The 21,229-nt window shown below is 47.5% G+C and overlaps 1 protein-coding gene across 3 annotated transcripts in view; it reads right to left on the reverse strand.

The window, feature by feature from the left end:
- Positions 1-228: 228 nt before the first annotated feature.
- RALY (RALY heterogeneous nuclear ribonucleoprotein) overlaps positions 229-21,229 on the reverse strand; it is an 82,193-nt gene continuing 61,192 nt past the window's right edge. For 2 of the 3 annotated variants that reach the window (XM_054573872.1, XM_054573871.1), the window contains 8 exons: positions 8,221-8,485; positions 6,717-6,789; positions 6,484-6,531; positions 4,321-4,487; positions 3,501-3,614; positions 3,086-3,291; positions 1,805-1,853; positions 229-577 (listed from right to left, as the gene is read on the reverse strand). In XM_054573872.1, coding sequence (XP_054429847.1) covers positions 1,809-1,853; positions 3,086-3,291; positions 3,501-3,614; positions 4,321-4,487; positions 6,484-6,531; positions 6,717-6,789; positions 8,221-8,476 — 909 coding nt within the window. In that variant the 5' untranslated portion in view covers positions 8,477-8,485 and the 3' untranslated portion in view covers positions 229-577; positions 1,805-1,808. The remainder of the gene's footprint in view (positions 578-1,804; positions 1,854-3,085; positions 3,292-3,500; positions 3,615-4,320; positions 4,488-6,483; positions 6,532-6,716; positions 6,790-8,220; positions 8,486-21,229) is intronic. The other variant, XM_054573873.1, reaches the window with a different exon arrangement.

Consider the following 21,229-nt stretch of genomic DNA (forward strand, 5'->3'; position numbering starts at 1 on the left):
CATCTAACCCTCCCCAACAACCCTACTGGTCATTTTTAGCCCCATTTTAGCTGTGGAAATTAAGGCCCAGATGGATCAGTATTAGGTACCCTATTCAATGGTCCCTGACAGGTTAAGAGTAAAGGAGGAACCAGAAGGGGGCACAGCAGATCCGCTTTCTGGCTGGGCAGGAGGGCCAGGGTACCTTCACGAGAAAACACAAACCATCCCATCTCAGAGGAAGTGGGGATCCAATTTCTTTATTGTCAGGGTTTCCTCCTGTGCCCCCCACCCCTCACCAAACCTATAGAAAAACCCCAAGCCTGGGAGTGTCCTGGGGAGGGGAGGCAGAGTGTAGGAAAACTCTGTGCTCTGCCCTCTAGCCTGGGCAGTGACAACAGGGAGGGTACGTGGGGAGGGGAGGCCAGTAACTCCACCTGCAGAGGATGTGGCACTGGCTGGGATGCATGGAGGATGAGGTGCCTGCTGCCAACTCTCCTTTGGGACCAGCTGGGGCGGCATCCAGGGGTGGGTGCCCAGCTTGAGGCCTGGTAGAGTGCACGCCCTTCTTCTGCCAGTGGCCATCACTCCTGTCAGGCTGAGAAAGAGACAAATGAGAGACTAAGGCTGAGAAGAAAAGCCCCTGTGCTTTCGATAACAGGGATTGGAAAGGAGCAAGGGCAGAATGATCTTTGCTACTTGCAGACAGATATGCCTGTGCTCTGGCCTGATAATTTTCTGGCCATGCAACTTTGGGCAAGTCTATCTCCCTCCTTCAACCTCCATGTCCTCACCTGAGTCCCTGCACTTCACCTGCAAATTGGCTTAACAAGGTAAAACTTAAGTCTCTCTGGTAAAACAAACCATGAAGCTCCAAGAGAAAAAGCTGCATATATGTAATTTCCTAAACTTAACTGTCTGGGAAGCCCTTGCTGGTGGAGCATCTCACAGCATGAACATATCATGTAGAAGACATCTCTGTCTGAGGCCTTCCTTCACCCAAGCCTAACTCTGAACACGGCCCCCAAAGGAATGGGGCAGAGAGTTGGCAGAGCTAGGTGCTAAATACTGGCCGGAAAGTGGGCCTTGAGGCTACATACCACTGGGTTCAAATGTAGTCTCCACCAATTACCACCTTGGGATCTTATAAGATATGTGATATCTCTTGCCCCTCCTTCAGTGCTTCAGTTTCTACATACAGTAATAGTAACACAATCACAACCTGTCGGGCAACTCTTGGCACACAGGGCATTTCCTCCCAACAGATCAAGTCCCAGTCCCTAAGTCTGGCACAACCTCACCCTCTAATGATAAGCAGCTCCCTCTCCTTACTCCGCAGAGCTGGGAATGCAGCCACAGGAGATTCCTGGCCATTCCCCACACGCTAAAGACAGCCAGAGCTCTGTGCCTCTGTTAAGGGTGTCCCCTCAGATGTTTGTCCCTCAATTCTGCTCAGGCTCAGCTGCCTATCCCCTCTTCCAACACACCCCTCCTTTGTCTCCCTGGCTCTCCGGCCCCTGTTCCTGCTCACACTGGATGGTAATGCTTTGTCTTCCTCCAGAAGAGAAGAATCTCAGAGTTCCTCAAGGGTGCGAACAGGCAGCATGGCTCAGTGTGCCGAGGGAACCCCTGCTGCGTGGGCCCAGCTGGCCCATCCGTGACTCCTACTCCCACAGCCTGCCAAGTTCCCACACAAAGACGTGTGGGAAAATACTGGGGAGAGAGGAGCTATCATCGCTGGACACAGCACTACCCTGTCCTACTACTCTGCTTCATGGCATGCCCCCCACTTCACCTCACCCCTTGCCCTCCAGGACTGCCGTACCTGCTCACTGCAAGGCCCCATCCTCCGCGTCTGTGTCCTGGCTGTGCTCCTGATAGGGAGGAGGCAACAAGAGACCACACATCACTCATTGCAAGCACTGAGTCCTGCTCTGAGGCCCAGGGCACATGTATGGGCCACACTCAGAAAGAGGGAGAGACAGCTAAGGGAAATGACTATGGGCCCCGTCTAAACAAGGCTGGTCTGGGATCCCAACAGGGTGGACTGAGGGCCCCTCCGGAGAGAGAAGGAACCAGTCAAGTAAGTTCTATGCATGGCAGGGGGCATGTTTCTGCACAGAAAGGCCTTCTCAGATTGGAGCAGGCTAAAAGCCTAGTAGACTAGTGATCTCCCCCATCTTTGGGACATCTAAGCCTTTATTACAGCCTTTATGAAGACTACTGTGCCCAAAAGAGTAAGCAGAAGTGTCAGATTAGGTTCCAAGAAGGAGAAATGAGCTGGGCATGAGGAGGACCTCGTAAGTGTTGTAGCCAACAACTCATACCAGAACCCAGCAGTGATGAAAAGAAGAATGTTCTAGACCTAGTGAATAAGTCTGGTCTCCAATCTAGGCTTGCCCCTTATTAGCTATAAGGCGCTGAGCAAGCTATGACTCCTCCAAGCCTCAGTTTCCCCATGGGGTAAAATGTGGGAAGAGTAATACTTTGCTCTTGTTGTTAAGGTTGAATGAAGTCAGAGAGTGCGAACTATAGGGCCTGGTGCTCAGTGAGTGCTTCTTAGGTAAACAAGGAGTAAGCACACAACAGATACCTTATAGACTCAGAATCTGGCCAACCTTCCCACTTCATATAAGATCCTTGCCAAATGACTTTCCACCCTCACTGTGAAGAATTCCAGTAACAGATGGGGGAGGGGGAGTTCCCTTGCTCCCTCATAAGATAGGCTGTTTCATGCTAAGGCAAAAGTGGCTTTTAGAAAATCCTCAGGTACAATAGATACCTACTTCTCTGTGGCTTCCCCAGGAAATCCCAGTCCTGCTCCCTGCTCTGTAGACCATGTATGCTTCCTGAGCCCGACTCTTCCCCTCCCCAATCCATGTGGAAAACTGAGTCTTGACTGGCCCTAGACTCAAGAAAGGTCTGCCCCAGCCCTCAGTGGGAATTCTGACTGGCCACTGAAATAGGCAACTACTCTCTACTCATTCCTCACCTTCCTCACAGGACTAAAGTCTCTAGGAAAAAGGGACCAGCTCAGAGGCCCTCCCTCCCCTGTTGCGACCAGGAGTGCACAGCCGGGTCCCAGCCCCTCCAGCCATGCCCTCACCAGCTCTTCCTCGCTGTGTGTCAGCAGCCCCTCCTCATCGCCGTCATCTCGAGCCTGTGCTTCTCCCTGGGGCGTGCCTGCCTCAGAAACTGTGTCCTCTTGGGGGGGCGGTGGCCGGCTGCTGCCGCCACTGCCGCTGCCGCTGCCGCTGCCGCCGCCGCTGCCTCCGCCACCACCACTGCCACTGTCGCCCTTCTTCTTGCCATCTTGAGGGAGAAGGGTGGTGAAGAGGGGAATAAAACTCAGCCTGGGGCAGCTGCCTGGGGCAACACCTCAACAGAAGCAAGGCCTCAACACAGTAGGCCCAGGAGGAATTAGAGGCCACAGCTCCTCTCTGCCCCATCACTGTCCTCCCTCACACTTTGCCCCCGGTCCTCTGGTCAATTGAACCAAGGCAGAACCCTTAGAAGCTGACCTGGGTTGGCCTTCTGCTCCTCAGCAATCTGTTCCAAGCGGCCCAGCAGGGCGTCGATGTTGGACTTGATCTGCGTCAGCTCTGTCTTGATGGTCTGCAGCTCACTGCTCTTTACTGGGAGTGGAGGGAATACAGACTGTCACGGAGGGGCTGGGAGCTTGATACTAACACAAGACCCTAGCCCCATCCTGTCAGCTAGGAAGGTAGGCCACTGGCAGGAACTGTCCTTGCCCACAGATGTTCTTTTGGCCAGGGAAAAGGCCATAGCTGTCTGTGGCTTCCCTTGAGATTTTCTGAAGGCTATTCCAACAGTGACCAGACCACCCTTCTGAACCTGGGCTCTCCCCCACACCTGACCTCTCCATTCTATAAGGAACTGGGGAGGGATAAGAATGCAGGTGTGCGGTGTGCACCTCTGTGTGCACCTGAACAAGCATGGATCTCTGCTTCTGACTCAGTGGTGTCTGCCTTTCAAGATGTATAAATGCGGGTGTTTTAGTCAGATTTCCTGGCTGACTGGCTATGGCATGTGCAGAATGAATGTAGAGCAGTGGGCCTGTGTAGATTTGTCTTGTCCTTACTAGAGGAAAGATGGCAGCATCTCCTCACTGTGCTCCATGTCATAGCACTGGACTTTGTGCCTAACCCAAGCCCCTCCCCCTCAAACACAGCCTTTTTGTCTTAGAAATACCTGAAAATATTCGGTTGTGTTAGAGCTGCAGTACTGTGGGAGATATGTTCCTTTATTTTCCAACATAAAACAAATGTAATTCTATTATTTTGCTAATGACAAAAAATTACTTAGGAATAAGTTACTCACACTTGATCTTGGCTGAGCTGGTGGTGATGGCTGCGGAGCGGGCAAAGAGCTTGACAGGGATGGTGGTTTTGACACGCCGGACCAAAGGGACTGTGACCCGGGGTCGTTTCACCGGGACAGCCCTGGGTACAGGCACTGGTGACAGGCGGCCCCGATAGTCGAAGAGCCTGTGAGGGCAAATGGGCCAGAGGCTGCAGCATGGCCTGTGGCCACCAGGGGTCACTGTGACTTTAGGCTAACACGTGTATATACACAGCTGGTGAAGGGCTGGCCTCCGTTACACACCTCTGCTTGTTCCCAACAAGCCTGGGAAGGGAGGAGGGGGATGGCAGGCAGATGAGGTTAAGAGAAAGGGCTTTGGGGACTCTTAGAGCGGCTGAGATCCTCACTACAACCACCTTTCCTACCAGGCTGGTAGGGGCAGGTGAGGTAACAGGTGCCTGATTCAACAGAGGAGTAAACTGAGACCAGGCCCAGAAAGGAGTCTTCCCTAGATCACCCTGACACCCAGGACTGCTCTACTCCTCACCTTGCTTCTGTTCAATCAACTGAGACCTCAACTCCTGGTCAGAGTTTGCAAATCTCACTAAAGCAGCACAAACCCCTAGCTGAGAAGTGGAGGGCCAATCCTCAAGCCTGCCTGAGCCTCAGTTTTCCCATCTGCTTAATGAGGATGGCTACCCCAAGTTCTTTATTCCCCACCCACCTCACCCCATCCAGGCTGCTGTGAGGGTAGAGTACGAGAGAATGTGGTTAAAGACAACATTAGAAGGTGTGATTGGTGAATGACCAAGACCCTGAAACTCAGGGGCCTATGACCTCAGAAGCATAAGACCCCTTTCCTCTTTCAGGGCCCCTCAGTCACTCTACCCTTCTTACTCCACTTCAGAGATAGAGGGCAGGAGGCCCAGCAAAGTATCAAGGTTGGGCAACTCAATCAGACCCCTCTGCTCCCAGACTATGTGCTGCCCCCGCCCCAACGCCATCACCCAGCCCTCTCCAGGAGGGCTCCTTTTCCTGCTGATCACGCAGAAGCTCAGTAGGCTGCGTCAGGCTTTCCCACCCCAGCTGCTACTACCACCTTTCAACAGCAGCCTCAGGGGTATACTATGGGATCTCTTCCCTGATGACAACCCGGAAATCCGTTATCAATGGGCAATTCAATGCCCCATGCTTTGGCATTCCTTTGTTCAGGGAGCCTCTACCCTGGGTTGGTGATGGCTGGAGACAGAGAATCTCTGGGAATGCACCCAGTTCCAGACACTGCATTTCTTCCCCCAAGGGGAGGGGGCGGCTCTGGCCTTGGTCAGAATCACTGAACCACACAGAATCCCAGAGCTGGAGGAGCCCTGAGGGATCATTTGGTGCAAGCCCATTTCACAGACTGGGAGGGAATTTACCCAAAGTCACACAATCCATTCAGTGGCAGAGCTGAGATTAGCACCCAAGTATTCTGACTCCCAGGCTAGGGCACTTTCAACTACGCCACACTGTCTCCTGAAACCATTCACAGGTGAGAAAACCGAGGCTCAGAGAGGTTCTATTCTTGGACAGCCTGGGGCAGGCCAAGAGGGAGGGAGGGGGAGAAGTGGGGAGAAGTTGGGGCCGGCCCCCATCATGATTTCCACTCAAGAATGTGGAGAGGGCCACGAAATGGAGGCCTCAGCCTCTAGGCTGGGGTCTAGGTAGGCTTGGGTGTAGAGGGTGAGCCGCAGCCTATTGGGGACTAACTCAGACCTCTAAGGGGCTGCTGCAGCTCAGACTGAGCTCTGAGGTTCCTTCCAGCTGTCTGGGTAACTCAGAATGGCAAGGAGAAGGAACAGCAGAGGCACAAGGGCTCAAACTCCCTGCACTGGGCCCTGTACCATTTTGTATTCTAACCTGCTGTCCAGTTCCATTGAGCCCCACCCCAGATTTAAGAGGAGCAAGGGCAGTCACAGAATGGGAGGCAGCATAGGGTGGGGAAACTCTAGCCTGGGCACCTGCAGAATTTGACTCCAGTCCCAGCTCTGCCACCAACTTGTGGAGCAGCCTTGGGCAAATGCCTGTCTACGCCTCTGGGCTTAGGTTCCACTTTGATGGCTGAATGGGCTGCACCAGCAATCTCTCAGCACCCTTCCAGCTTGGCTGTTTCATGCCTGGGCACGCCCCTCCCCTGCTCACCTGTCGTAGAAGTCGTCCCGGTAGTAATCATAGTCAAAGCTGTAGCCACTGGGGAAACAAAGGGGAGAGGGCTGGGTCTTAGGGACAGCCACTCAGCCCACTCTCCACAGGCCCTCATGTCCAAACGCCTCCCCAAATTCTAGGCTCAGCACGTCACCACCAGTGTTTACTCCCCCTGTGGAAAGAGGGACCAATCCCACCCAGACAGAGACAGAAGAGACAGAATGCCCCACCTGTAAATGGCAGACGCTGCTCTCTTTAACCCCTTGGGTCTGTTGGGCTTGGGCTCACCAGCCATGTTGATGTCTGTGTGAAGGGAAGAGGCAGAGTCAGATGCTGGCAGGACAAATTTCATGCAAGTGTGCAGAAATTTGTGTGCATATATGATATACACATGAACTTTACTAATACAGCCAACAGAGGTCCTTACACATTATACTCATAATCACACATCACATGGATATGCCTGTTTACATGATCATATACATTCAGACACATGCATGCAAGCTCACAAACATATCAGTCACACGTACTCTATGTGCATCACACATACAAGTGTTCTCAAGTACACTCATGTAAACACAAACACAGACTGCACATCCTCATAAATATGCTCACATATGCAGGTAATAAGGTCACACATGCAGATAACATGTACACTCAGACTTGGTTCCAACATCATATATATAACTGTCCTATGCAAATGAGTCAATGCACATTCATACAAACGTTCTACCAAACATATTCATATCAAGAGCAGTGCTTACTTGGCACATGATGGGATCTCAACATATATTTGGTAAGTGAATATATGCATATCTACTTACACACTCATATATATTCTGACATATACTATACACACACACACACACACACACACACACACACACTCTGAGGTGCATGTCCACATATTCAATTACATCCACATACCATATACTCAGGAATACATATGCAAATACTCCTTCTCAAACATACACATATACACAGAGGTATATACACATATACAAAGCTGTATACACTCCAAGGCAGACTACCATCATGGCCACATTACATGTGCACAACCAAGGCCAAGGGCATCTGCTTGTTTCACCTTGTGCTCCTGGCAACCTCCTCCTGGCTTTCTGAAAGGGTTCTAACCTAAGCCATCTGTAGTTTAATGTAATAGGCTGTGCTAGTCCACTCTGTTCCCTTTCTCTGGGGAATCTGCATTTTAACTGGAACCATAAGCCTGTCATTAAGAGTCACTGTGCATCAGAGAAAGACGAATACCGTATGATTTCACTCATATGGGGAATCTAATAAACAAAATGAACTAACAAGCAAAACAGAGACAGACTCATAGAGAGAGAGCAGACTGACAGCTGGGGGTTGGGGGGGCGGTGCTTGGGGGATGGAGGGATTGAGTAAAAAGGGAAAAAAGGAGAAAATTCACAGACACAGACAATAGTGTGGTTATTGCTGGGGGTGGGGTGGGAGTGGAGGAGAATATAGGGGCAATACATGGTGAAAAGAAAACAGTCACTGTGAAAGCAGGGGCAGGACAAAAGTGTTTACCAGAAGCCTGTAAATTCTCCCCCCAAGGCACTGATTTGTAACTACTTAACTTATAACTATTTAAGTTATAACATCTTTAAGTGGGGGAGGGTAGTAGGTAAGGGCAGAGGAACATAACAGGAACTAAGAGGGGAGCTGGATAGTGAAGGCCAGCACCTGCTCAGGAGACTACCAGGAGCTTACCCAGGGTCTGCCCGGCCAGCACCCGCCCATTCTCTCCCAGCACAGCTGCCCGGGCATGGCGCTCATTGGCATACTGAACAAAGGCATAGCCCTTGTGGACAGAACAGCCGGCCACACGGCCATACTTGGAGAAGATGGTCTCCACATCTGACTTCTTCACCACAGCTGTGTTGAGGTTTCCAATGAAGACTCGAGAGTTGATGGACTTGGGGTCATTCTTGTTGGTTACGTTGCTTGTCTGGATCTTCAAGGACATGGTGGCTACCTGAAGAGAGAAAGCCACTGTGAGGCTGGGTCCACGGGCTGGACTCAAGGGCTACTCATGGCTCACATCTTAGCTAAGTGGATTTTTTTGTGCGTTCCTACACCCCTCCCCCTCACCAACCCACAGCATCCAGCCCCCCACTTTTATTCATCTTTCTGGCTGCAGAGCTCATGCCAGGTACTCTGCATTATGTTTCCTCATTTGGTACTGACAAACAGAACCTGCATATTCTACAAGGGAAAGAATGCACATTCAGAGGTCTCAATGCTAGTGAATGGCAAGGCTGGGATTTGAACCGTGGTCTGCTTGATTCCAAGTCTTTTAAATGCACTCCATCTTTCATGCTCATTTCAAATGTTACCACCCCATACAAGATCTGAATCTGAAGACCTCCCACAGTTTTTCTTCTGTTCCTTCAATGTAGAACTATGGCCAAAAAGCTACAGAACAGTACTATATACGAAAATTGCTCAGTATGATCCAGACATGGGCCTAGCTATGGCTCTCTTTATTGGTACCTGCCATTTTGAAAATGAGTCTCACTCAACTCAATGTGGGCTTGGTCCTCTGCTCACTGGCATCAGTTGGTGCAACTCCCTTTTAGAATATGCCTATCCCAAGAACTTATGAGTATTATCCATACTATCATTCATATTTTACCAGAAACAGACTTCAGTAAGTTTATTAACTTGCCAGGCATTCAAACCCTGGTCAGTTAGTCCCTAAATCCCATTTCTTTCAACTTTATCACTGTCCTTCCCAGAGCGGAAGCCAATTTTTATGTATACTTTTTATTGATTTTTTTATTTTGAGAGAGAAAGAAAAACATCATTTTGTTGTTCCACTTATTTATACATTTATTGGTTGATTCTTGTATGTGCCCTGACCAGGGATCAAACATGCAACCTTGGTGTACTGGGATGATGTTCTCACTGAGCTACCTAGCCAGGGCCACTAAAGCCAATTTAAATACTACAGAGTAAGTCAACATATTTATCTGAGAATTATTTCTTAAATTGATTTTTTAGAGTTAACTCTTCTATATTTATTAAAATTTTGTTCTTTGCTAGAGATGATACTGTATCTACTCTTTGCTCTCTAGACTCCAGTAGTCTTTTATGCCAAAGGATAAGGTTACATCTGCCACAGCCTCAAAGTGAAAGGGGAAAAGCAGGCTCCGTTTCAGTAGGAAAGGTCTAATGTTAATAAGCACTGGCATTTATACTTCCTGGCACAGTCTTCTGCTCTTTGGCATGGGTTGGTGCAACTTCCTTTAGAGCAACCACCCTAGAGTTATTTAAGAAGGTGCTAAAGACCCCCAATCTAGTATAAGCTAACTGTAAACTCCTGCCTATTTACCTAATATTTTTGGGCAGAGGGGGCTTCTTTTTAGTGAAATAGAGAAGAGCTAAGTAGAAGCTGGGAAATCTGTAACTTTTGTCCCATTAGGGTAAGAGACCTTTCTCTCCCCAATTCTCCCAGTCTGGACGCTGGCATATTCTGACCAGCAGATGGCACTGTTCACAAGGGAACCACAGGCTGGACAAAACATTCAGATGAACCCGCCCCCAGGGTGGGCTTACAGTAGGTTCCACAGATATAATGAGGTCAAGTATGCCATCCAAGGTAAAGGAAGCCTTAGAGGGCACTGCTATTGATGAAAAGGCTGGTGCCAGCTTTGGAATCAGCCTGGGGGACAAGACTCTTTTGGTCATTGTTTCCCTTTGCATCCAGTCATCAACATTCATTAAGTAGTCCATATGCAGCAGGAAATGCTCAATATTTGTGGATTCCCTCAGGTTCTCCATTCCTCACAGTCCTCTGACATCCCTCTCCTACCTGGATGACAAGGCACTAAAAAGTTAATTCCTTGTCCATCAGCAGGTATACAAAAAGTTCGAGGGGCTCCTCCATGGTAATCAGATACTTCTCTCCTTTTTGGTCCAGGGCAAAACCATGAAGTTTTGGCCCAGGGAGATACTACCTGCTTTGGCTGAGGGAATCAACCAGGCCTTAGGTATGGACCAAAATAAAAGGAAGAGAGGGGGATTATGACTGAGAGATCTGTTGATGACTGCTGGCTCTGCCACTGATGTGCTAGGGACATGACAGCTGCTGGGTTCCCTCAGACCTCTCCCAAAAGCCTCTTATACCACTAAACAAGAACCGTTTGCTGAGCACCTGTGCTTCATACGACAGCGAGGTCAGCACTCAGTGCTTGGCTGATGAGCAAAGCCCTTTGGCTTTGGCCCTGGCCATACCCCATCTTTTCTCTCCCCATCTGTGGTTTGAACAACTCTGCAAATTTTAAAGCTCTAACCCTGCCATTTATGGGCCCATTCTAGATAAGGGTCAAGGTGAGACTAAAGCACATTCTGAATGATACCAAGGAGAGACAGGCAGAAGTCATGTCACATGAAGGTTAGTTTTCTGACGTATTGAGAAAAGACTTGGAAAGTGTATGTATGTGGCCACTCTGGGGGAGGAATCTGCAGAGCCAAGGGGAAACATCCACCTGAAGCATGCTCTGGGCACCCACCCACTATACTCTCCCATGTAAATAGCCTCCAATCTGCTTTCAAGGCCTGCATATTCCTTGGAAGCAGCCTGTGTGCTGTTGTGTGTACTCCCTAAATTCAAGGGGATAGGTATCTGTGGGGTAATGGAAAAGCTCAAGTGTCTACATATATGTCCATGAAGCTCCTCATAGGGAGAAATGGAGTTGAGGGTGGAAAATGAACAGGAAGCATGCCCAGAATAACTTGCAGAATTTCTAGGTTCAGGTACAGAATTCCCAGAGTCAAGGACTCTAAATTCAGACATGGTCGTCCAGGTTGTTATGAACACAATAATTTATTAACTTCACTTACAACTTTAAAATATTTAGACATACGGTATGTGGGTCTCCATTGGTACTCTTGTTCTGCCTTACAAATGTTAGAGACAGGTCTGACAAAGCCTAGGGCAGAGTTAAGTGCTCAGAAGTGTTAGAGAGGAAGAAGTGAGGATAATGTCCTAGGAGGTGAGGTGACAAGGGCTAGCTGAGGTGCTGCATTAAGTTGGGGAGAGACCACTGAGAGCTGAGGTCCCAGGCACTTATTCTTGTCTCTGACCAAATACCTTCCTCCACAGGTCAACCATCGCCAACTCAAATCTTTCTCACATAATTCTTTTTTTGGCTCTTCCAGGCTTCCCCCTAGCTTTAGAGTGGGAGTCCTGGAAAATATTGACATCCTATTCAGCAGAAGCTGCTTGACTTGATAAGCTCCTTCCCCCCTGGGCTAAGCTCTGCCTCACAGATTAACTGTGTAATTGAGAGCAAGGTGTCTGCAGCCCCCAGAGGTCCCATGTTTAGCAATGTGCTAAAGAGAGATGGGTAGAGGGACTGTTCTAGGTGGTGGTGGTGGTGGTGGTGGTGGTAAAAGGAGGAGGTAAGATGGGAGGGGGAGAGAGAACAAGACTTGTTCCCAGACACTCTTGCAATGTCAGAGTAGCAGGGACATTAGTGAGTGTGGAGCTTATATGCCCCCACTCTGAGGAACAAAAAGGAATGGACTTAGCCAGTGAGTAGCAGGGCCAAGAACCGGATGGGTCCTTGTGTACGGTCCTTATGTCCCATTTTTCCTTTAGGGCTGGTGACAAGCCTCAGGACAATGAAGAGGTGGGAGGGGGCAGCCTATATAAGCTACGTTTGAGAGAACCAGGGACTGGCTCCCAAGTAAGTATCAACACCTTTACCTGCTGGAAAAACACTTGCTGCAGAAAAGCTGGGTCCCTAAGCTAATTAACACCCACCAGGGACACAGACTTTGAAATGCAATGTACAGCTCAAAGGAATGGGCTAGCTCCTCCAGGCTAATAGGAATAGACGAGATTTGGCAAAAACAAATCATTTTTCCTAGTTGAAACATTTTAGACGGAAGCTATGTTTTGGAAGACAAGAGCTAAGCCTAAACATGGGGTTAAGTGACAAGGCTTTGTAAAGGTAGAAAAATCTTAAAAGGTAACTCAACCCCTGAACTTTAGGTAAATGAGACCCCCAGAGGGCCATCCCAGTAAGAATAGCTTCTAATTACTGAATGCCAACAATGAGTCAGAGGCTTTACATAGCTCACATTATTTAATCTTAACGGCCCTATGAAGAGGTATTTTAAATAGGGACACAGAGGCTTGGAGAGGTAAAAAAACTGATTAACAGAACAAAGTCAGAACTGGGACCCAGTCTAACTCCAAACACCTATGCACAGAGATGCTTTTCATACTTATTCCCATGGTGAGACTGTGTCACCCTGAGCCAGTCACACCCTCTCCTTGGTCCTCGCCCCTTTACCTTTTCTACTACAATTCCTCACAGTTGCACAGGATTTTAGTGAACAAAGCCAGTTTACATCCTTGATCCTGACATGGTTGATCCCATTTTATAGACTAAAAAGCTGAGGATCAGCAAAGATAAGTAACTTTTTTAAGGCCATTCATGTAGTAGAAAAAGTAACTAGGGGTCTTGAATCCAAGCTTCTTGTTCAACACTCTACAAGCCACTGTCTCAGAAAACCTTCCCTGCCAGCTCTGTAAATCCTCCCCAACACTGGATCTTTTTCTTGAAATGCTCATTTCAAAAGAGGAGTCACTACTCTTAGTTCTAATGTTTCACCACTACCATATGCAGTGCTATTTAGAGCCTCTGTCTGGGCCAGTCCTGCTGGACACCTCTGGCCTTATTTTCCAGCATAGGGATGAGGGTCATCATCAGCCTTTGGCCAGACCTCTGCCCTTAAATAACCCTGGGGACATTTGGACAGTTTTAAAGAAAACAGTTATCAGAGATGAGAAGGCTATTTTTGAAGAAAGCCAAGCAATTAAATTGATCAGTGCCCAGCACCTCCTTGGTCCAGAGGCTCCCGGTTACCAGGAGGCTGGAGATGACAGAACATCTATTAATCTCATTAAACTCTCCAGGCCCCAGCTCATTAGCATTGCCAAAATAATCATTACTGGCCAGACAGGACTAATTTTCCAAGGAGCGCTCTTTAGATCCTGAGCGTTCCCATTCCCATGAGAAACCCCAGCTTGAGCATTCTGAACACAGGGATCCTGGGATGAGTAAGAGCGTAAGAAGTACAGGCTACAGGCCTAGGAAGCATGGTCCTGGCTAGTCTACTGTTATTAGTCATGTGACCTATGATGTCATATAATTTCTCTGAGCTTTATTATCCCTATTCTGAAGACAGAAATAATTTTCCTGATAATCTTTCAGATCTGATATAAAAATCAATTAGGCTAATCAATGTGAAAGTGTTATGTTTCATCTGTAACAAACCATAAAAGAACAGTGGATTTTATACCTATTTCTATTATTATCCAATTCTTTTCCCCTTCATTCATCCAACAAACATTTCCTGCATATTCTCCTCTGTGCTGGCACTGTGGACATGCTGCAAACAGTGCTAATTGGCCTTGTCCTCCACTTCCTTTTCAAGGAAGCCCTCTCCTCTTGACTTTCTTAATAACAAAGAAAAAAATGCACCAGAAATGGAAGAAACAGCACAGGCTCTGGAATCAGACAGGACTAAGTTCCAATCCCAGCCCCACTGCTTATGAGATATAACCTTGGACATGTCCTTTAACCTCATTGGGTGTCTCAGATGCCTCAACTACAAAATGGAAATTATATCAACCTCCCAGGATTAGGGTAAGGATTAGAGATTAAGTGTGTAAAGTGCCCAATATAATGGCTGGGACCAGTAGGTATTTAGCTAAGAAACTAAAATGCCCTATGCCCTTTGAAAACAAAGATCCCCCACATACCAGCCCTAATATTTTTTACCCATGTCATCTCACAACATTCCACATTTCACCTGAAAATAAGGCAGCCAGGATAAAGGGGTTTATTCATGTTCTCCCTTGTCCTAGAATTTGGAGTGAAATCTAGAAACTTCATAAAGGTGCCCTCCTCCCCATACCTGTCAAATCAGGCATGTCTGGGAAAGAAAACTAGCTGGGAGGAGTCCCAGGCCTTGCTGAGCCACAGGCTTAATCCTCGGCTATACCATGAGGTCTCTAGTCCTATACTACGTAACACTGGTATCAATACCCAGTATGACCAGAGGGGAGACCCCACAGCAGTAACAGAAGGCAGAGGTGGGGCCTCAGTCATCTCTCCCCACAGTGTGGTCTGCGTATACCTACCCTACCTTCCCTGTACCTTGCACCCTAACTCTACTCCTGACTGTGGCCTTAAGCTGAGGCTTAGCATCTATAACAAGTGGCCCTTATAGCTATGGGGGGAAAGGTAACAAAGAGTGGATAGGTGCAATTTTGGACCTACAATCCCCAATACTGAGTTAGAGTTAGGGACCCACAATGATGGTCAATCTCTCTCTCTTTTTTTAAAGAGTTTATTTATTTATTTTTAGAGAAGGGAAGGGAGGGAGAAAGAGGGAGAGAAACATTAATGTGTGGTTGCCTCTCACGCCCCCTCCCCTGCACTGGGGACCTGGCCAGCCACCCAGGCATGTGCCCTAGACTGGGAATCGAACCACTGACCCTTTGGTTCGCAGGCTGGCACTCAATCCACTGAGCCACACCACCCAGGACAATGGTCAACCTCTTTTTCTTTTTTTTCTTTGCCAAAGAAGTGCTCCAAACACCCACCTATCCATTCAATTGTAATTAGTGACCTCCAAATACTTACAGTGCCAAGACCAGGTGTTAATGAACAAGTAAACTGTTCATTCATTCATCCAGTGATTGGTCTAGTACCTGATCTCAAGGATTACCGAGTCCAGCAGGTGATACTCACCCCAGCCACAAAGGACATGCGACCTGGGTGGGAGTTCACTGCCCAGAAGCAGCCCAATGCAAAACAGCCTGGGATATCACAGCACGGGGTAGAAGCATCATAGAAGGCTTTACAAAAAGAGAGCATGTTTAAGATGAATTCCCACTGGGTGGTGACATGGGAAAAGGCGACTGCTGGCAGGGGTAACTGCAGGAACAATGTACAAGATATGCCCCTTTCTCCTCTTTGCTACTTCTATTCTGCCCTTCCTCTTGGTTTACTGAAATATGAGCATTTCTTTAGTGCTGTCTCTTCTTCCCTTGATAGCTGCATACTAATTCTTGTCTTGAGGGAGAGAAAAAGGGCACCCACAATTTAATATATGGCAACTTTATGCCAGGCACTGCATTGGAAACTTTATAGACGTACTCACATAATCCTGATCACAACCTCCTAAGAAATAAGTAATATCATCTTTCTTCTACAGACGAAGAAACTGAGGCTCAGAGAGCACCATAATGATTTGCCCAGTCACAGTAAGTGGCATGATTAGGATAAAAGAACCCCAAGTTTGTCTAGTTCCCAAGCCTGTGATCTTCCCACTTCACAAAATTGCTCCCACTAATCCCTCCCCCTCCAATAGAAGACTGGTCCTAGCTTTGCTACTGATTTGCAACTTGACTTCGGGTTCTGGAACATGTGACCCACAAAGGGTCCTTCCAGGGTTTAATGTATGATCGTTGTAGGGTAAATGGAGGCAGTCTGGCTTCCTCACCCAGCTTTCCGGATAACTAAGGGAAGTAGTTTCTCACAACCTTGACGGACTCTGATAAAGTAGTGTTCTCAAAGCCTTGAGACCAGTGCGATAAACAGTTGAGCTGGGACCAGTCTGTATGAGACCACAGCTGGTGTCCTTAACCTTGGCCCAGAGTGGCTTCATGCTAAGCACACCCTGTACCTTCTAGGAGGTCAGCTTCTAACACTTTCTGATCCATAACATGAAGTGGGCTTGCAGTGGCAGAATCATGCTATGTTACCTAACAATTTGTCCTGTAGTGGTTTTGTTCCTTCTAATACTTAAGAAGGCAGGGGCTTCTTCAGTGTGTGCACAGACATAGACACGGGCTTGGGACCTGCATGGCTCGCCCACCCTTGAATAAAGGCATGGCAAGCATCCCCACAGCTCCACGCATTTTATTCCGTCTACCTGAGTTTCAAGTGGATTTGCCCGGCTTAGACAGGCTGCAATACAACTGGTGTAATCAGCAGGATTCAAACCTGTGTGAGAAACCCCAGCACTGCTGACGTCTGCTGACATCGGGTCATTCCCTGGGTGGGGCCCATGATGCCAGGAGGCTCGCCACCAGGTGCCGCTTCCTGGTAGCAGGCCACCCCTCGAGGCTGCCCTCAGGAGACCCCGGGGTCTCTTCCGTTCCCACTCCGTGAGAAACCAGACGAGTGGGCCAATTGTGTGCAGCCTGTTTAGGGCGGGCAAATCCACTCGAGACTCATGTAAATGGAAGAAAATGCATGGAGCAGTGGGGATGCTTGCCATGCCTTTATTCAAGGGTAGGGGAGCCATGCAGGTCCCAAGCTCGTGTCTGTATCTGTGCACACATTGAGAAGCCCCAGCCTTCTTAAGTATTAGAAGGAACAAAGCCACTACAGGCCAAATTGTTAGGTAACAGCATGATTCTGCGCATACAAGCCCATTTCATGTTATGGGAACCGTTTATTGGACCCAGTCTCAAGGCTATGAGACCCAGACTCAAGGCTATGTATGAGAACACCACTTTATCAGACCCCTTCAAGATTATGAGAAACTGCTTCCCTTAGTTACCCAGATAACTGGGTGAGGAAGCCAGCCTGCCCCCATTTACTCTACAATCGTGATACCAACTATTACTTATGTGCCAGGAACTGCACTAAGTCTTCTCTAAGTCTTCTGCTTTGAGTTAGGTGATGGTATGTACTATGCCCTTTTAATATGTGAGGAAACTAAGGGTTGGAACTTAGTCCTACACAAGTCAGGAAATGACAGAACTGGGACCAGTCTATATGAGACCACAGCTGGTGCCCTTAAAACCTTGGCCCAGAGTGGCTTCATGCTAAGCATACCCTGTACCTTCTAGGAGGTCAGCTTCTAACACTTTCTGATCCTTTGGTTATAAACTCATGGGGCCTTGCTGAGGGCATACTCAACTCCAAGAGCCAATAACTATTGGCCGTGAGCCTGGGAGATGGCCCCCCCCTTCCCACGCCTTAAGGGCTGGCCCCTCACTGTGATAATGTGGCAAGATTAGTCACTGCTTGCTGTTGGTTGATTATAGCTATTCTTTTCTGTAAATGAAGTTTAAAAGTCATCAAAGGGTTTGTCAGCTGTGACTTATGAGCCTCTTTCCCGCAGGGAAGTCAGGCAGTGACAAATGCCCCTCTCATTCTACCATCCATTACGAGTCGGAAGGTGCCATGTTCCAATTACTGGAGACCCTGATGGAGCTCACGGAAAACCCTGCTCCAGGCTGCAGCCATTACTCAGGCCTGGCAGGGCTGCCAGCAGAGCTGCCCTAGGCTCAGGCCCCATTGGGTAAGAATGGAATAAGAGCATGTTTCTGACTTTGTAAGCCAGCTCCTTCCACCCCTGACTTGTATTATCCCTGGAGGGTTTAGTCTAGACACATTTCACGAATGAGTAAAACCATGGGCACCATGTGGGCTGTCTCAAAGTACCCAGGGTCAAAACTGCCTAAGACAAACAGACATGAGGAAATAAAATCATGCTGCCAGGTGGAGTAGGTGAAAATAAAATGCTCAGGTGGAAGGGAAGAGGATCAAGCACCTAGGATGTTCAGAGAAAGTAAAGACTGAAAGAACCCTTAGAGATCGTAATCAATTACATCAATACTCAATACCCATTATGTCAAGCCCTGTCCAGCCAAATGCTAGGGAACCTAAGATGAATAAAACATAGTCCCTGACACGGAGGGAAGATGAGATAATTATGGTACAAAGACTTGCCCATGGTCTCAAAATAAGTTAGGGCCAGTGAGGGAATAAGACAGCAGGTCTCCAGGCCTCTAGGAGAGAAAGTGGAATGACAGGGAGCCTTCCTGTGTGTCAGGCTCTTTACACAGAACATGGCATAACAGTTAAGAGTGCCAGCTCCCATCCAAATCCCATCTACACACTTACAGGTTTAACTTCTGGCAAGTCCCCTAACCTGTCCAAGGTCAGAAAAATGGGGATGATAACAAAACTTATTTCAGAATTGTGGTGAGGATTAAGTAAGATAATATATGTACAATGAATACACAGAGGCAGGCTCATATTAAGTGTCCCAAAATATTATTTATCATCAAGTAATTTGAAGTATTAGTAACCTCATTTCACAGGCAAGACTGATGCTCTTTTTCACACTAAACAAGCCAGTACTTCTCAAAACTATTTACCATTAACAGTGAAGGACTAGTTTTTTGTTTGTTTTGTTTTTTAAACCTCCAACCCAGTATGGAAAAACACAACTGTAAAATACAGTAAACACGTCAAATTCCTATAAAAGTTTCTAAGCACTTTCAATTTATATACTCATCACAAACCAGCCAGTTTATGAACCTGCATCATTCGATGGGCTACACTTTGAGCAGCATTGCTCTAAGCCACTCGCCCATCCTATCAACCTCTATAAAAACCAAAGCAAAAAAGGAAGAGAGATATTTAAACTTCTTTCAAGTCCTTTAGCCTGACTTCTTTTAGACTTTGGTATTTTTATAAAAACTTAATCTTTTTCCTTTCCACTTCTCTCCAGAAAGAGAGAAGAGTTGCTAAACAGGCCAAGGATGAGTTCAAGAATTTGCCAGCAAATACTTCAGAAGGTGATTTATCTTGGTTATCTGCTCGAGGTCATGCTATATCCTTCAAGGAAGGATGATCTAGGCTTTATAGGGATTGAACAACCTTCCTGAAGCCTGGGGATGAGAGGAAGGTATATTCCCACAGAGGTTGGTACTCTTGGACCCTTTCTCTTCACATCAGAGGATGTGAAAATACCAGCCAGGAAGGGCAGGCATCTTAGACCTTTTCTTTTTGGTTATTTCTCATTTTCAGTCTTGTATCATGGCTGTTTACAAAGCAGTCTTCTTGCTCCTTCCAGAGAGTTTCTTGAGAACAAGATGGGTATCAGATTCATTCCTGAATGTCACTGTTCACAGAACAGTGTGACTGGCTGAGGCAGATGAGGAGCTTTAGCCAATGTGCCAAGACACAGTAGTGTACCTTGAATCACTGAGATGAATGGCCAAATATGTCCATACACAAACCTTCTTTGTGTTCTAACTGAGCTTATGTGGTGCTTATCTTTCAGCACAATGCAGAGCTGATAGTGTCATGACATGACGTAGAGAGAGGTAAAACCTACTGCTGCGAATAGGGACCTGCCATCAGGCAAGAGCTAAAGACCAAAGGTTTACCCCCATGTGAGAAGCCATGTAATAAGGTCAAGAGAGTAATCTCTGAGGCCAAAATGCCTACATTCTGCCACTGAACTAAGCGTGTGACATGACCTTTGGGAAACATTTTAGGTTCTTTATGCTTCAGTTATGTCTCCTGTAAAATGGGGATAGTGGTACATACCTATAGGTTTCCTGAAAAATAAAATAATTTAATTCATGTAAATGTTTAAAACAGGGCCAAAATGGAGGCATAGGTAGATACACTTGGCCTCCTTGCATGACCAAAAGGACAACGACGAATTCAAAAACAAAAAATAACCAGAATTGCCAGAAAATCCAACTGCTTGAAAGTCCAACAACCAAGGAGCTAAAGAAGAAACACTCATCCAGACCGGTAGGAGGGGTGGGGGTGGGGGCTGGGGCAGAGACAGAGAATGGCAGCCAGGGCGGAGAGGACATGCGGCAAGACAGAGGCTAGAGCACCAGCCAGAGGACCGGGAGGGCAAGGTGGGGGGTCGCAGGCCAGGCGATCCCACATTTGTGTGCAGATAAACCACAGGAACAACTGAGTGAGACACACTGCACAATCCAGGGTTCTAGTGCAAGAAAAGAAAGCCTCAAAAACTCTGGAAACTCCCAGCCTCATAGGAGAGTCCACAGGATCCTAGAATGTACACAAACCCACCCACCTGAGAATCAGCACTAGAAGGGCCCAATTTGCTTGTGGGTAGTTGGGGAAGTGACTGAAAGCCCGCTGAGAGCCGTTCCCTCTCAGCCTTCTCCCTCACACACAACGTCACAACTCAGGGACCTGGCTTGCCCCACCCTGGCAAATACCTCTGTGAGGCTCTGCTCCTTCCAACATAAGAGGCGTGCAAGGACAAAGAAATGTGGCCGAAATGAAAGAACAGATCAAAGCTCCAAAAATAGAACTAAGTGATGAACAGAAAGCCAACCTTTCAGATGCACAGTTCAAAACTCTGGTAATCTGGAAGCTCACTGAATTGGTTGAGTATCGTTGCAAAATGGAGGAAAAAGTGAAGGCTATGCAAAGTTAAATAAAGACAAATATACAGGGAACCAACAGTAAACGGAAACCCAAATCAATGATTGGGAGCAGAAGGAAGAGATAAACATTCAACCAGAAGAGAGTGAAGAAACAAGAATTCAAAAAAATTAGGAGAGGCTTAGGAATCTCTGGGGCAACTTTAAACATTCCAACATCCGAATCATAAGGGTGCCAGGAGAAGAGGAAGAGCAAGAAATTGAAAACTTATCTGAAAAAATAATGAAGGAGAACTTCCCCAATCTGGCCAAGGAAACAGATGTCCAGGAGATCCAGGAAGCTCAGAGAGTCCCAAAGAAGTTGGGCCCAAGGAAGCACACACCAAGGCACATCATAATTTACCCGAGATTAAAGATAAGGAAAGAATCTTAAAAGCAGCAAGAGAAAAGGAGATAGTTACTTACAAAGGAGTACCCATAAGACGATCAGCTGATTTCTCAAAAGAAACCATG

Source organism: Pteronotus mesoamericanus, unplaced genomic scaffold, assembly GCF_021234165.1.
Source record: "Pteronotus mesoamericanus isolate MK-2021 breed Mesoamerican mustached bat unplaced genomic scaffold, CSHL_Meso_final contig_25, whole genome shotgun sequence".
Taxonomy (NCBI): domain Eukaryota; kingdom Metazoa; phylum Chordata; class Mammalia; order Chiroptera; family Mormoopidae; genus Pteronotus; species Pteronotus mesoamericanus.